This window comes from Macrobrachium nipponense, chromosome 6 (assembly GCF_015104395.2).
Source record: "Macrobrachium nipponense isolate FS-2020 chromosome 6, ASM1510439v2, whole genome shotgun sequence".
Taxonomy (NCBI): domain Eukaryota; kingdom Metazoa; phylum Arthropoda; class Malacostraca; order Decapoda; family Palaemonidae; genus Macrobrachium; species Macrobrachium nipponense.
Window position 1 is genome coordinate 91,087,437 of NC_061108.1, and position 17,520 is coordinate 91,104,956.

Below are 17,520 nucleotides of genomic sequence, written 5' to 3' on the forward strand. Positions count from 1 at the left end.
TCCGGCTAGCATATACATACATACAGAGGCAGTCCCCTGGTTAACAAAGGGGGTTCCGTTCCTGGCTGAGCACTGATAACCAAAAATCGGTGATAACTGAAACATCACAATAATTATGGTAGTAAATGGCATTTATGTCAACATAATCACTGATTGGTGTTGATAAACCGCTTACTGATGCCAAAAATCGCTTACTGATGCTGATAAAATACCTAACAATGCCAATAAACTGCTTACCAGCGCCAAAAATCTGCTTAGCAACGTCATTAGCCAAGGGTCATAAATCCGATGCCACCAATAAGCTGGGATGCCTGTAGTGTGTGTGTGTGTGTGTGTGTATGAAATTTGTACAATAAAAAAAAATGAGGAAGCACCACAAATTTGTGCATGGTTTCTATAATGTGTACTCAAGTGTGTATACTATCTGCAAATATGTTACAACCCTATATGAAAAGAATGTTGCATAAAAACTAATGCTGTCAGATTACCAGAATATTTTAACAGGGTGATGGTTTGTTTAACCTAATTATGACTGAAATCTCAATACTGTACAGTAGTTCCTTCATATGCAACTATGCATAGTATTGTACTGCATAGTTACATATACGTATGTAATATTTTTATAATATATACTTGTTCCTAATGAATTTCTTGGGACACAGTACATATATCCAATTTGCATAAATAAAAGACTGTATTAGCCCAGAAAAAATAAACAATTTTGGTCAAAATTTCCAAGCTGGTAAACAGTGAAAATAAAAGCTTATTGGATTTTGCTGATTTTTAGATGCAGCTGATTTTAGATAAACAGGATTAAGGAAGAAACTTTTCTGCACATAAGTACAAGTTATTTTTTATGTGCAAAATTTCAGCTATAGTATTTTTTTCAAGTACAGTACATAGTAAGAACCTGTAATATAATCCAACACTTTTTCATCTCCCAAGTATACAAAACTCGAGGAGTGTAATACAAGAATGTTCCTCGTAGACTGATATAGTGCAGGTCACTGCACCTTTGTGCTGTCCACAAAAATCTCTGAAGATCAGTGCTAGTGCAATTTAACCACTTTTATTTTTTCAAAGCCTACTGGCTGAATGCTTCTAAAGTATTTTACTTACTTCACTAATGCACTACTGTAAATGATTGTTCCTAAATATTAAGGTACTAAATTTACATGCTACATATAGATTCTTCATTTACATAAATGCCAATAAATAACAGAAAACACAGTACACATTATACATCTTGTTGTGAGTTAACATTTGCCAAGTTCTGAGAATGCATAAAACTTAATACAATAACAAAACCTTCAGTGAATGCTATGAGCCTCAGGGACTAGTAGCACATGCATTTCCACAATAAGCAAAAACAGCATCACTGTAAAAATTACTTAGGTTTCCAGTTTCTCAGAGACCTCAGGAAGACGAAACAATGGAGAAAGCAAATATTTTTCTATCATAGTCTCTTTATATCACAGAATGACAGACTGAATAAATATAACAATTCTTGCAAATAATATTTAGTGAGGCAGATTCTCTTTGCAGGTGTAACCCTGAGTAACTTTAGTAATTTCTGCTAGCTTGCTACCAAAGAACATTCAGTGCCTGCACAGATGACATTATGTCTAACAAGTGGCACCATGTCTGTCAGTATATGGACTTATATCTCTTTCACAATTAACCTTTAACCCTTAACAAGGATACAATTAAGCTTTAACCCTTAACCCTTGTTCAAGTCTCATTCTCCAGTAGAGGCATATCTCAGTTTATCCATGACCAATCCTTGTTGGGACATCACAGCTTGATGATAGAGTGCAGCTTGCATTGCATAGGGATTGAGAGCTTCATAACCTGCAAAAGTAAATGTAAAATCTTAATTACATTAAGAAATTAAACTAAATGCATTTTGTCACTAAATACTATTGTATTTATACTGATTCTATTGCAGTTAAAATATACAAAGATGAACAAGAAACCAAGAAATAAATTAACATCTAAAGCAAGATTCCACTTCAGCAGTCCCTCTCTCTTGGACTCCTTTATCCCCATTGAAAAAATTGAGTTACTACTAGCTGTTTGTCCACTTCTAAAGACCCCTTTTCTCCAGGCTTTTCACAGATATAGCAGGCCCATGTGTTCCCACTTTTATTATCCTACTTGGGTAATTAGAAGGAATGCTGATATAGTTAATGCTATTTTGACAGCTACTTAACTCTACCATGGGCTGCAGGCTTCACAATCAATTTTAAAGGGTAGAGTGTATAAGTTATTTCATAACATCTCAGATTTACCAAGGAAAGCATCCACTTGAACAGAAGAATAGGTAACATGAATAATAATTTTCTGTTATGGCAAGTTTCAAGAGGTCTTAGAAATCTTATTATGAAAAACTTAATGAGGTTTGTCACTGAGGATTAGTTATTCACTTTCCAGCATGGTGATAAGACCATCAATTGGCTGTTTCAGGTTGCTTCCACAAGGCTGGACCATCTTTTATGGGTAGCAAAGATTATTGCCCCTTCAAATCAAATTGGAACCAGAGTGAGCAGAAATTAAATCCCTGCTTGGGTTGGGAACATTTGATTGGGTTTATATGGAACTGGCACTTGTTAACAGTTAAGTGGGTTGCATTTTGTTTTGATCTTTCATTCCACGTTCTGTTTAATTCTAAAGCCTGATGTGGATAGAGGGATGTCTTACTAGGATGTTTTGAGGCTAGGGGGTTATTATTGTTACTTCCAGACATGTTTGTTTAAAGAAAACTGGTGTTAAATGGTGGAATAAGGAGAGATCAGAGATGCTTTGTGATTAGTAAGGCATAAAAAGGAAAAATATAAAAGAGTATAAAACCTACTTTGGTCACTTACAAAAAACATCTGCCTCAATGTGTAGAGAAAGTCACATGTAGAAGCCATTTATTGGCATTTCATTGATACTGATGTTGAATACAAAAAATAGGAAGAAAGAAAGATTAGAGAGAGAACAGTTCTGTGGTAAAGGATGAAGAATGGAAGGAAAGTTTTTTAAAGAGACTGTAACTCTTTAATGTGCATTAAATACAATGACAAAGAAAGCAGAAGCAATAATAAACAAATAATGACTACTTAGCTCAGTATTTACAAGGACCCACATTATTTTTTAAAAATACCAAATTAAAAAGAAATTTGTATTTTCCTTACGAACCTACAATTTCATATGTGGCGTATTCCTTGTGCATTGCTATACTCACCTGTTTTAGACTTGTCTTTACAAGAACAATACCCTAATACTACCTGGAACCACATAGATTAACCCAAGCCACCTTCCATCTGTCCATTGTATGAACCAGTCTGTGCCATGCCATAAACTAGCCTCCCAGGAGATGTGGGAGATCAGTTATGCAAGGTGGTAGGAGGATGGTAACATTACCTATATGAAAGCATAGGTTCATATGTTAGGAAAAATACAAGTTTCTTTTTAATTTGGTATTTGTTCCGACATGTATGCTACCCTACACTTTCATAAATGGAGCCTCACCTACAAGTGGGAGGCCAATTTCTCCCATACACATGACAGGCCTTGTTCCTCATACTTCTCAGACCTGTAAGGAGTCAGTTTGTGACAGGGGTGCAGTGCCAAATTTATAGGTACCGGAGCTCTTTAAGGCCTGACAAATGTCTGCCATTTTCTATATTGTTTTTATATGTCTCATTTCATGTTTGCATTCACTAATTACTTTTTAAATGTATAAAAATCGAAATACTATCAAAACATAATAAAAAAAAAGCAGAAAATGTAATATTTATTAACTTATTAGTAATGTCATATTAATATTTTCTTGCTATCACCAACAGGTTCCCACAAGCATACATCCTCTCATCCTCCTTCCTTTTCTCACATAACACCATCCACAGCTCCGGCAGCACTGCACCCCTGGTTTGTGGATAGTTCTGACTCTTGATATGAAAACCAGACAATGAAGATTGTCCCTCTTGATGGAATTGATTTAGAGCTCTATGTTTTTAAACAAGTTGTGCCGCCACTATCAGACCCAAGGTGAATGTATCTAAGGACTTGTGGGCTATGATCTTTAGGTAGAAAGAGGTGAAGGTCATCTGGTGATTCCAAATCCTGCCACAAAAAACCTGCCCTACTTAACAGCTCTTCTTGAATACTACTGACCTATTCCTCTACTGTGTGCCTTGACCCTGGTTGGGGCGAGGGCCTTGTTTCTTTCTCAACGATATGCTCTCCCTATTAAGTCATTACCAGAAGAAGAAGGTTTTCTTTGATATCTCCTCCTTTTTTTTGTCCTGTACATAATAACAACCTACAGGAGGCTGGCCTGTGGGTCCTGTCCATTTTAGTAGTCTCTCAAAGTCCTGACTGGACACAGCACCATTTTGTCCTGTTCATTCCTTACAAAGTCCTTGAGTGAAGGAATGGAAAAACTGTTGAACCTTGGATCAAGTGTGGAGGTGTTCTAAGTCTTCGCTACAAACTCCAGCAGGAAGGTAGACCCCATCAACATCCATCCATGGGTGTGGGTGACGTCATATGGGAGGGCATTGAATTTCACCCACACTCTTTGCTGAAGCCAATGCCAAAAGAAACACAGATTTAAGGTCAAGTCCCAGTCTGATGCTGTTCTGATCAATTCATAGAGGGCCTTTCTCAGTGAAGCCAGGAGATTGGTGACATTCCATTCAGGTGGTTTCAAGTCTGGGTGGGCAACTCTTCTTGAAGTTTTTCACCAAGTCTGACAATTCCTATGACACAGCCAAGTCTATGCTTTTGATTTGAAATCCTGGGGGAGGGTGGACCTATAGCCTTTGATTGCTGACACTGAAAGATTTTGCTTCTGTTTCAGGAACAGAAGGAATTCTACCACATCCTTCACAGCTGCTTTGAAGGGATGTATACCCCTCTCATTACACCAATTCAGGAAGACCTTCCATTTTCCCAGATGAAGGTTGAGGGGGAAGGGCTTAAGGGGACTAGCAATGACTGCTGCAACTTCTCTTAACCCCTTCAGGACCGTTACGTTTCTACCACATCATGGAGGGCGCAGTAAGGCTCTCCGTGACATATATACGTCGTCATAACTCCATAGCACAATAGGAAAGCTAGTAGTGTTGGGTTATGTCTCCTATTGGTTTTTGCAGGCATGGGTAGACTGCACTAACACGCACAAAGCACATCCTACTTTTTTTTTCAGCCAGTCGTGGACATTCTTGGCTATAACATCACAGCCTCCTCATTGGTTGATGCACAGTCATGGTTGAGTTCATGCATGTTTTTTCACGATTTTCTTTGTTTTCTATGATGATTTTGTTCGTTTTATTTGCACTTTTACTGCAAAACCATGAGTGAGAACAGTGATATCTCTTCTGAGGAATATGTTCCTTCTAAGGAAGAGTATGAGTGGTGACGAGCTCTCAAGTGATGAAATAAGTGATAATGAAGTGGAAGAACGAGAGGTGGAAGGTGGGTTTACATATGTTACCAACATATTCGAGGATCATCGTCCAACAATGTTGCCAGATTTTCGTGACTTTTTTTCAGGAATAAATCGAGCGCTTGGGTATGCACTTTTCCTTATGCCTGGGGATGCATATAATTTTTGTTTTATGATAATGTGATGAAAACTCTGTTCATGGGCCAGTTAGAGAGCTGCATTATTTTTTCAAGAAAATCCCCAGAATAAAGGGAAAATTGATTGGTTGATATGGCAAGAAGTAAAAGTAAATTTACATATATGTATAGTATGTGTGTGCATGCATATACATATATATACACATGTGTATATATGACTTCACATTCATTTCCATCAATATATAAAGCAGAATAGAAGTTAGTATAACCCTTTCTTTCAGGGTTAAAGGAACTCTAGGGTAAGTTGGGAAAATGTGGGATGCAGCATCTCGCTGGTTATGTGGTACCAAAGGGGTTAAAAATATCTCTTTCTAAGCAGTTGCTGGATAGCTTCCATCCATGAAGCTGGAGGGAGGCCGCTGCTCGATGTACCCAGCTGCTGTGCTCTTGCTTCAGCAAGTTAAGGACCGAGGTCAACTGTCTTGGAAGGTCTACTAGCAGGTGGAGAAGGTCTGCATACCACTCTGTGGCCACCTTGGTGCCATCTGTGTCATCCTCAGTCCCTAGAACACGAAACAACCTGTTGATGACTTCCCGCAACTGGCTGAAAGGGGGGAAGACCTATATACTGTACTTCCAGGTAGTCCCACAGGTGCTGGAAGACATCTTGTAGGACAGCTCTTTTGTTGGGAACTGGGGAAAAGTACAGGGGAACTTGTTAATTATTGCTGTTACGAACAGATCCAACAAGGGGCCCTTCCACAATTTGAGTAACCTATCTGCTACATCCTGCTTTAATGACCATGCCATCCCCACTTTCTGGTCCATTCTGCTTAGCTTATCTGCCACAATGCGGACCGTTGGCCACAGTCAACATGACTTATCCACAATGCTTATCTTTGCCTGGGCAATGGTATACCTCGGTCTTCCACCTCTCTTCCATGGTCATTAAAGGACAGAGACTCAGGTAACTCATGGGAACATAGTAGTAGGATTCTAACACATAATGAAGTGTGATAGGTTTCCTTTTCTTAAATATCTCTTATGCTAAGAGAAAAGGATATGAAACCCCCAAACCACACAAAATAAGAGACAACTACATGGCTGCAGTGAGTCTTAACAGCATGTGTATACGTGAACACAGCTGGGAAGACAATGGACAAATGGAGGGCAGCTTGGGTCATCCTAGGGGGTTCCAAGTAGAGTTAGGATTTTGTTTTTGTAAAGATGAGTCTAAAACAGCCAAGCATAGTGATGGACGAGGAATATTCCACATACTATATGAAAGAGTAGGATAGTATACGTACGTGTCGGAACAAACTTCACTTACAACAAAAATAATATTTTAATGGCCTTTATTTGTAAACATTATGCTAATGTTATCATATAAGCAACAATGTTATAGAGGAACAACAGTTATTTAAAAATAATCTAGACACAGATGTCTTCTTTCCCACCATTATCCCCTCATTAAGGGGTTGGTTGCCTGATGTGCCTTCTCCACTGCGTTCTATCAAAGGCATCATCCTCCACCAAACCTCTGCTCTCCCTATCTTCCATCACTTTATTTCACCATCTAATTTCTGTCTCCCTGTCAATCTTCCTCTAACAGGTTCTTCCCAAGCCCTCTTCACTCCCTCCTTGTCATCCGTCCTTAACACATGCCCATACCATCTCAATTGTGACTCTCTTATCACCTCTGTTATCTTTACTTAGTCTGCTCTTCTTATTTCTTCATTTTCCAATCTCTCAAGCCACCTCAGCATTCTCATCTCTGTTCTGTCAAGCTTTACTTCCTCTTTTCTTCTTAAAGGCCATGTTTTCGATCCATCCATTAACACTGGTCACATCACTGTGCTATAGATCTTGATTTTTAGCTTGATTAGCATTTTCATATCACATACTATTCTAGCTACAGCTCTCCACTTCCCCCACTCCACTTTTATCCTACTGTCAACTTCAGCCTCACATCCTCCCTCTTGGCTTAAAGTAGATCCTAAGTATTTAAGCTTTTCTGCCAGTTTTATAATAGAGCCTCTTTTTTCTTGTATTACTATTCTGTCTCTATCTTCCCTGCTGCTCACCAAAACCTCAGTTTTATTCACATTTACCTTTAAGCCATCCCTCTCTAAGGACTCCTGCCACTCTCCAACCCTTCTCTGTAGGTCCTCATCTTCAGCAGTAATCACTACATCATCGGCGTATAACTACTCCCACAGCTCTTCATTCCTAATCTCTTCACTCAACACCTCCAAGACCAGCACAAAAATGGGCTTAATGGTGACCCCCTGGTGTAGTACAACACTAATTTCAAAATTTTCTGATTCCTCAACTGCTGTTTTTGCTTTTGTGCTCTTTCTTTGATATATCATCCAGACCAGCCTAACCAACTTTTCTGGGACTTCCCTCTTCCTCAAACACCAAAACATCACTTCTCTTGGGATTCTATGGTATGCTTTCTTGAGATCTGTAAATGCAAAATAAAGCTCCTGATTTCCCTCTAGCTTCTTTTTCTTTAACTGCTTACTATGATGATGGCATCCACTGTCCCTCTTCCTCTCATACTGCTGTTTCCCCGATCTTTACAATCTCTCTCAATCTCTCATCCGTTATCCTCTCTAAAATTTTCAGTCTATGCTCTGTTAGTTTAATTCCCCTATAGTTGCCACAATCCATGACACCTCCCTTCTGCTCATATATATATACATACCATTAGACTCTCCTCCCGCTCCCAGTCCCTTGGCATTTCTTCCTCTTCCCATATATCTTTTAATAAATCCAGCATCCATTTCTACCCCTCTGTACCTTGTACATACTAATTTTATAATTTCAATTTGAAACCCTGATGGACTTGATGCTTCACCATTCTTCATTTTACTTAATGCTCTCTTCACTTCTCTATCCTGTATCTCCATCACTGGTCCCTCCACCCTCTGTTCTTCCCCCATCTCCTCCCTCTCATTTTCAGTACTTAAAAGTTGTTGAAAATACTCTCTCTATATCTTCCTAATGTCTTCATCCCAATGCAATATATTTCCATCTCTATCCTTGATGACACCCAATTTACCCAAATCCTGCCTCTGCCTTTTCTTCAAGATTAAAATCTTATAGATATCCTTTTTTCCTTTTCTTGTTCCTAGTCTTTCATTCAACTGCTCTGCCGCCCTTCCAATAACCATACCAACCCTCCTTGCATCTTTCCTCTTTTCTGTACCGTTCCTCTGCATTGATTTTCCTTTAATCGATTCTTGCACCGTTCCATTCCACCACCACTTTTCTCCTCTTGATACTCCATATCCACTGGTTCTTCCCACCATTTCCTCTAATTTTCCCCACACATATTTCTCTCATGTCTGCCCAGACCTTTTCCACTCTGTTACCCTGTCCAACTTCTGACATCCCCTTTCTAGCCTTCTCTCTCTCACAGTCCTCCTAAATTGCTCCCCCTTTTCTCCTTTTAAGTTCCCAAATCTTAATTCTAGATCTCCTCTTTCGCTTTTTGGGCTTTTTCCCTCTCATTTGTAAATCCATCACCACCAACCTATGTTGTTTAACACATGCTTCTCCCAAGATCGCTTTGCAGTTCGTCACACTGCTTTTGTCAGCTTCTCTAACAAGGATGTAATCAATTTGGCTTTGCACTCCTCCACTTTCATACGTTATCAAGTACTTATCCACCTTCTGAAACCATGTGCTCATACATGCCAATTCAAAACTCTGAGCCACCTCCCATATATAATCCCCATCTTCATTACTAATTCCAAACCCATGGCCTCCGTGTACCTCCTCATACACATCTCTTCCCTTTCCCACCCTACCACTCATATCAGCTCCTATTATAAATTTCTCCTCCTCCCTAACTGTTCTACTGACAGCCTCAAAGTCTTGTCTAAATGATTCTTTCTCTTGTTCTTGGCATATGCTGATATTATATTTGTGTACTAATTTGTCCCCTATTGTTATTATTGGATCTTTAAAAGCCTATCACTTACTCTCTGCTTCTACCACTTTTTTCTTCCAGCTGTTACTTAGTATAATTCCAACTCCATTTCTTCTCTCCCGTGACCCACTGTAATAAAGCTCATACCCATTTCCTATCTCTCAAGTTCCACTACCTTTCCACCTAGTCTCCTGCACACACGAGAAATCTGTCCTCCTCTCCATCACATCTACTATCTCCCTCAGTCTTCCTGTTAGAGTACCAACATTCCAAATACCTGCTCTTATCTTCCACTCTTTCACTAACTTCTTTGGCTGCAATCATGAACCCTGTGGTATACCCCTCACCCATTTATCACGCCAATAGGGGGATTCTGACGCACATCGCTTACAGTGTACACCCTAGCCACATTCACATTTCTTACAACATCAGGCATGGTTTGGCAAAGGGGTTTTTATGACTACATGACCTTGCTGTCATCAACCACAGTTATTGGCGGTGGGCCTAGCCTTTGACTAAAAAGACCACCTGCAAGGCAGCAGGTTAAACAGTTATTGGCAATGGGCCTAGCCTATTACTAAAAAGTAAGACTGCAGGGCAATAGTTTCCACAGTTATCGGCGGTGGGCTTAGTCTTTTACTAAAAAGTAAGACTGCAAGGCAGCAGCTGTCCTTTTAGTCGCCTTTTACAAAACACAAGACCTACGGTGGTATTATTCTTACACCCTTACCACAAGGTTATACACTGCTAGTCAAAATTTCTGGGTTCGACCTGTGTCTGCCGGTAAAAAATCCCTGTAGCTCATTTTCCAAGTATTAATAAACTAGATATACCAGAGAAAAAGCTAGCATGTTACGCTGAAGTTACTACCCTCAGCGCGAGCACCCCGAAGGGTGTTTGTATAAGTATAGGGGCGATGTGGAAACCACAATTCACAGGACCTCTGCCACTCAGTTAGAAGATTCCCTCTCCAAAATCCCCCTTCGCGGTGGAAGCCGTCACAATGAACCCCACCACAATCTCCTCTCGCTACTACTACTAATACCCACGCGCTCCTTTCATTCCTGTACTAGAGATTGTGTGTGCTACACGCGTTTTCGCTGCTCCAGGATTTATCTCTCTCTCTAAATGAAGATAGCTACATCCCAACTTCCTTCTGCACCAAAGTTGAGTACCCCAATTTGTGTTTTCGTAACTTGTATAGTCAGAATGCTTTACTGATTGCCTCGGCCCCTCAGAAAAAGTATTGTGGGCGCCGCCAGCTGAACCGCCATTTTCGGAGCATCAATGCAACACGAGTGAATTTCACACACTAATCTACCGAAACTATAAAGATAGGCTATAACATTTAAGTTGGTTTCATTGTATTATACTAAGAATGGGGAAGGAGTGCCCCTAATCCACCCGTGAATTCGTTGGGCTTTAAAGAGTAATTATTTAACGTACACTTTAACAATAGATTTTCCTCCCACGGCTCATGGGCGGACAGGCGTCAGTCCCTGCATGAATTACAGTGATACTTTTAGATTAAGGATAGCCTAGACTATTTAGTAGGTTGTTATTTGGTATTTTAAGAGGCTGGTTGAGTTGCCCCCCCTTCCCCCCCCCTCTCAGCCTAACTAGCCCCTGTACACAGTTGGACCTACCTCCTGGCCGGTCTAGACCGAAAAGTTCGGTTTAGTAGGTTTAGTTAAGGTTTTCCCGCCCTGCCGGTCTAGGTTGAAGATTTCGACCTAGTAGGTCTGGTTGAGGAACATCGTCCATCTTAGTTGGTCAAGTGTGGCCATTGGCCTACCCTGCCCAGTACGGTGGTACTCTGGAACACCCATAACGGACCCAGTTGGGATACCGCTTCTCCCTTCTTTACCTAATTCCCTGACAACTCTTCCATTGTGCCTCCTTATGTATAATTTTGTATTATGTGTATTAGTAATCATTGAATAAACCGGTCTGGTACGCCTGGCATAGCCTCCTGATCGGGTGTGACCACTACCAACCACGACGGGCCACGGCTAGTCAGCGAGTCTCTGATAATAAGCTAGGCTATATGGCCTAGGTACAGGTCCATCTCTGATCGGGTGGGTGACCAGGCGATCATGACTGGCCACACATTAACCCCCCCTCCCCTTGGGAAGTGGGGAGGGTAGGGTTATTGCTGTTAAATACAGTAATACCTTGGGTTACGAATTTAATCCGTTCCAGAACCTGCTTCGTAACCTAAAAAATTCGTAACCCAAATGGATTTTCCCATAAGAATGTTATAAAAAGCAAATAATGCGTTCCACCCGACCATGAATAACCATTTCAATTCATATTTTTCCATTTATTTTTGTTCACTAAGGTTGAAAATTCGTGTAGGAATTACATAAAATTATAAAATTGAAGAATGAAATTAAATATAAACACTAGATTTAATATGCATGCACAGTAAAACCTGAACTTTACCTTTGGCGAGTGTGGCTGCTGGCTTGACGGAGACGGGAGGAGGGGAAGGGTGAGGAGGAGAGGGTTAGGGCTTGGGGGGGAAATCTCCCTCCGTGAACACTTCTGGAAGACTTTCTGGTTCTTTCTCTAGAGAGCACCGTTCACTACGATCACTAATTTTACGCTTACGCAACACTATGTTGTCTTTCACAATTTTGAAAAAATATTTTTCTATGAGCAAATTTTCTACATCGTCGAGAATATAAGGCCGTTGTTTCGTCAATACTGTGACACCTTTTGATGCTTTACTGGCTTTAATTTCTTCCTTTTTCTTCAAAATAGTGCAGATCGTTGATTGCGACCGCTTGAAGAATGCTGCAATGTCTTTCACGCACTCGCCTTTATCATGCATTTGGATAATTTCCTTCTCCATTTCGACTGTAATCATCTCCTTCTTTCTTATGCTTTCCTTCTTGCTGCTTGCCTTCGTCATCTTGGGAGCCATTGTCTTTAGTATTTGGGTAATAGTAATGTATAAGCACTATTACGGAAACACAACACGTGCGCAAATCACTAAGCAAATTTGAGAGCGTATCACGGACAGATGCGTTCAATCTTACCGCCAGCGAGATATTGAAAGAGTTATGGTTTAAAAAGGGTCAAGGGATGCGTAGGAGGAAGTCACGTGACCCTCGTTAAGTTTTGGCCGAAAAAATGCGTTCGCAGATCCCACGCTCATCCGATGTAAACAAAGCAGGCGTTAAGTTTTGGCCGAAAAAAATGCGTTCGCAGATCCCACGCTCATCCGATGTAAACAAATCAGGCGGCCTCCCATGATGGAAATTCGCGCATTCGTATTCCAAGTGAAATTCGTATTCCAGAATGAGGTCGTCACTTCGTAAGTTAAAAAATTTGTATACTAATCGGTTCGTAACCCAAAGTATTACTGTATAGAGTTGACCCATTATGCTCCGGTAAGTGGCTCCGTCGACTTACAGCGGTCTAGTACCGCATCAGTTGATTGGAGCAACTCCGGATGCTATATAAAATAGCTCCGTCGCGGGACGTTTTTGTTTCCTTCTGTCTCTCTTTCACTCCGGTAACGATTCGGGTGTGGGAAGGAACAGCCTCCCTATAATAATAGCGAGCGGAGTCAGAGGAATAATTCTTTCTGGCCCACTGCTCCAGCCACTTCCTTCCGGCAAAATAGAGGACAGTGGAGTCGATTCGTTTAGTAAACGAAGCTTCGGGGACTGCTCTACACACAGCTCCAGTCCCGTAAGGAACCGGTTGAGTGTGATTTACCTTCGCACTCGCTGTTGAAACACTATTTGGTGTTGCCGAAGCTCAATTCCGTTCCTTTCCAAGCTCCGGCGAGGAAGAAGAATAAATCAAGGTTCAACTACGGTATACGTAGCCATCTGACTCTGCCACCTGCGCCGAAGGAAAATAAGGTGGATGGTGGGAGAAGAATCCTTCCTCCCCTTCCAGCATAGGAGGACATCAGATTTACAACAACGAACCTGACCATTCTTCAAGGACGAAATTGGAATTAGGCTAATACACCCAAAGAAAAGGATACTTTATTCTTTGTAGTTAGTTGTTTTGCTTAAAGATTAAGTTTAAACCTACTTAAATTAAGGTGCATGCGCTCTCCGGAATTATCTCCACTACCGAAGTTCGGTGCTCCTAAATACATTTCCATTACAGATGGTCCGTTGTCAGGCGAAGTGGTGCCATGCTTCGTTGGGCAATTCTTACGGCCACATAGTTTGTCGCTCCCATGCTAACTGCATGGTGCAGTTAGACAACTATGTGGTCTGGCACCCAGATGCTTGCACTGTGTGCTATGACATGGTGACAATCATGTCTAATGACCAGGTTAGTGATGCTTCACATTATAGGGTTATATGCTGGATATAATGACTTAACAAGTTAATATAGTCTTCCCTTTCCAGACGAAACATTAATTCGAGTTTTCCCTAACAGATGGACCCGGCCGCATACCACGGGGCTAGAGTAGCCCTCAGGAAGTGGGTTGCGGGGTTCGGCAAGAACGCGCCGAAGGGCCAACCGTACGTCCTGGACGCCGGACTTTGCGCCATGTTGTTCCAGGGAGCCACAGCCACTACAGCGGTCCCTTCGGATATTGCCGAACCCCTCATAGAAGCCATCCGAGTGGCTACGATGCCAGGCCCTGATAACCAGGAAGATCTGATGGAAGAGGTGGCGGCCATCAACATCAATTCAGAGCCGATGGTCATGGACGAACAGGTAGGTGGGGAGGTAAGTGAGACGAGTCTCATACTAAGTCTACTCCTTCTTCTCCCTCTTCTTTCCGGGGCTTCTCTAAGCCCACCCCCAAATATGGAGGAGCGCTTTCTGTCGCTCCAAAGATAAAGTCTGTAAAGCCTAAGACCTTAAAGAAAGTTACCAGACCAGATCCGCCAGCGGCGATGGAGTTGTCCTCGGCCCCCCAGCTGTCGACATCTGCCGATCCATCGCCTGCTGCCAGGAACCCTTCCCCTCCTATGGGGACAGGTGTCTTACCGGCTGTTCCTAAGGCGGCGGAATCTGCGTTCGACCCGGAAGCCCTCACTAACCTTCTACTGACGAAGGTTAGTGGTGTAATCGACCAGAGGCTTGAGGCGATAACATTCGCCTCGGCCCCGACACCTCTGGCCAAGCTTTTACGTCATTGACAGAAAGAATCAAGCCTCTGGAAGATATGCTCACCGGACTTCTCCACTCCAGGACTCCGGCGCTATCCATGATGGTGCCGGAGGCATCAAAACTACCACAGTTTGACAAAGAGAATTCGTGGAGACTGGCACTGCATGCCCCGTTCTCAGACGGGAAACTAATAATTGAAGGATGTGGAACCCGCCCGATCGAACATTTTGAACTCTTTTCGCCAGAGCTCCAGTTCCTGTTCCCCGGATTTGTTAGGTTAGCCCAGCATGCGCTAGTTAGGGTAGATAAAGTCCCTAAGGAAACAGTGATCTTCCCGAGGGAGCAGGCCCAAGCTGCTTGGGTCCGTTCCCTCTCCGATTGGGGTTGCGTCAACACTAAATTGACGCCACATAAGGGCAACCACACGATATTCGTGACTCCGGACGGGATTCCGTCACCTTGCACTTCTAAGGTGGCGGAGTTGACGCTGCAAGCAGCAACGGAGGATAAGCCCATGCCAGTTTTAAGAGAAACAGAGGCTACCTCTCTTCTCTTACCCACTGGATTGGAATTTTGGAAGGACGCTCTGGCCACTTTTACCACTGGTAAGCTTGACCCAGATTGCGCCTCCGACCTCTTCTGTGAGAAGCTGCCTAGAATTCCAGATCACTTAGTGAAGGCGGAGTTCAAAGCTAAGACCAGACTGGCAAGATCTATCAACTCAGTCACAGCAGCAGAGATGGTAGCCTCCACCTATGTCGAAGAACAAGTCTTCAGGGTCCTGATGAAAGCGCTTTTCCAGACTTTCCAGGCCAACCTGTACGACTTTGCTGTGGCAAGACGAGCTTGTAGGAAGAACGTCCTGGCGGGTGCCTCGATTAAACACGAGCCAAACAGGCTCATAAGATCGTCAATTTGGGGAGAGAACCTCTTCCCCAAGGAAGAGGTTAATAACATCATCCATGAGGCATCCAGGGCCAACCAGAGCCTTAGGGTTCATTGGGGTCTCCCCTTCAAGCGCCAGTTTGAAGGGTCCAAGAAGAAGGCAAGGAGATATAATCCTTACCAGACAGCTCGGCCACAAGCATTCATGCAAGCAGTGCCAGTGACGCAAATGGGCAAGCCATCTACAGTTTGTCTTGGTACAAACTCCTACAGCCCCTCAGCCCTCTACCTCGACGGCTGTAGTTACTTCCCCAGCCTTCAACCCAGCTTATGAAGCAAAAGATCTCTTTCTCTCAAATAGCAGGCAAACCGGAAGTAGGAAGGCCAGCGGTGGTTCCCGGCTACGAAGTGGATCAAGAGGCAGGGGCTTCCGGGGAGGTAGAGGCGCCAGACCTGCTTCCAACCAGTGAGGGTCCGCAGGTAGGAGGAAGGTTGTATCTTTTACGGGACCGATGGACCTTCAGTCCATGGGCCCACAGTATAGTCTTGAAAGGTCTGGGTTGGAAATGGGAGAAAGGGCCTCCCCCACCAATCAGTTTCCATCAAAAACCTACAGTGGACCTTATGGACTATACCAAAGATGTCCTCCAGAAAAGGGCCATAAAAAAGGTGAGACGCCTAAGATTTCGGGGACGGTTGTTCAGTGTCCCAAAGAAGGACTCAAACAAAAAGAGAGTGATTCTGGACTTGTCCCGTCTCAACTCTTACATTCACTGCGACAAGTTCCATATGCTGACGATCTCGTAGGTACGGACCTTACTTCCCCGTGGGGCCGTCACCACCTCTATAGATCTTACAGATGCCTACTATCATGTTCCAATAACCAGGAACTTTTCCCGTACCTAGGCTTCAAACTAGGGAAACAGGCCTACTCGTTCAGAGTCATGCCCTTCGGGCTCAACATTGCACCCAGGGTATTCTCCAAACTAGGGGAGACGATAGTTCAGGAACTAAGAAAGAGAGGCATCCTGCTAGAAGCCTACCTAGACAACTGGCTGGTTTGGGCAGCCAGCGTGGCAGAATTCCACAAGTCAACATCCAAGGTGCTGGAATTCCTGGAATTCCTAGGGTTCCAGATAAACAGGGAGAAATCCAGGTTGACCCCGGCTTCCCGCTTTCAATGGCTGCGAATCCAATGGGACCTGAACAAACACGAGCTATCTCTCCCGCCCAAGAAGGCCAAAGAAATAACGAAGGCTACGAAGCACTTTCTCAGGAACAAACGAGCTTCTCGGCGAGCCCAGGAGAGGATCCTAGGCTCACTTCAGTTCGCGTCAGTTACAGATGTCCTGCTAAAAGTCAGATTGAAGGACATCAATCAAGTCTGGAGAACAAGAGCCAACAGCAAACTCAGAGACAGGGTTTCGGTAATTCCACCTATTCTAAAAAAGGGCTCTGTCCATGGACGAAACATCGGAACCTGTCCAAGTCAGTGCCTCTGCAGTTCCCTCCGTCATCACTAACCATCCACACAGACGCATCTCTGAATGACTGGGGAGGATATTCGCTGCACAAGAAAGTACAAGGAACATGGTCAGAAACATTCTGCCAGTTCCATATCAACATCATGGAAGCAATTGCAGTCTTCTTGACCCTAAAACGACTGTCTCCGGCCAAGAAGGCCCACATAAGGATAGTCTCGGACAGTCTCATAGTGGTACATTGTATAAACAGAAGAGGCTCCAGGTCCAGCAAACTGAACCATGTACTGATAGCAATATTCTTGTTGGCGGAGAGGAATCACTGGCATCTGTCAGCAGTTCATCTAGCAGGAGTAAGAAACGTTGTCGCAGACTCACTTTCCAGGACGACTCCACTGGAATTGGAATGGTCCCTGGACAACAAGTCATTCAAGTGGATTGTCGATCATATCCCAGATCTTCAGGTGGATCTCTTTGCCACGGAAGCCAACCACAAGCTACCTTGCTACGTGGCTCCCAACTTAGACACTCGAGCCTTCGCCA

At 43.0% G+C, this 17,520-nt stretch overlaps 2 protein-coding genes across 5 annotated transcripts in view; one reads left to right on the forward strand and one right to left on the reverse strand.

Annotated features, from left to right (window-relative positions):
* LOC135216140 (DNA fragmentation factor subunit beta-like) overlaps positions 1-17,520 on the forward strand; it is a 259,118-nt gene that overhangs the window by 137,199 nt on the left and 104,399 nt on the right. The window lies entirely within an intron of this gene.
* LOC135216139 (probable RNA-binding protein 46) overlaps positions 1-17,520 on the reverse strand; it is a 115,446-nt gene that overhangs the window by 551 nt on the left and 97,375 nt on the right. For both annotated transcript variants that reach the window (XM_064251224.1, XM_064251223.1), the window contains exon 8: positions 1-1,851. This exon is cut by the window's left edge and continues 551 nt beyond it. In XM_064251224.1, coding sequence (XP_064107294.1) covers positions 1,739-1,851 — 113 coding nt within the window. In that variant the 3' untranslated portion in view covers positions 1-1,738. The remainder of the gene's footprint in view (positions 1,852-17,520) is intronic.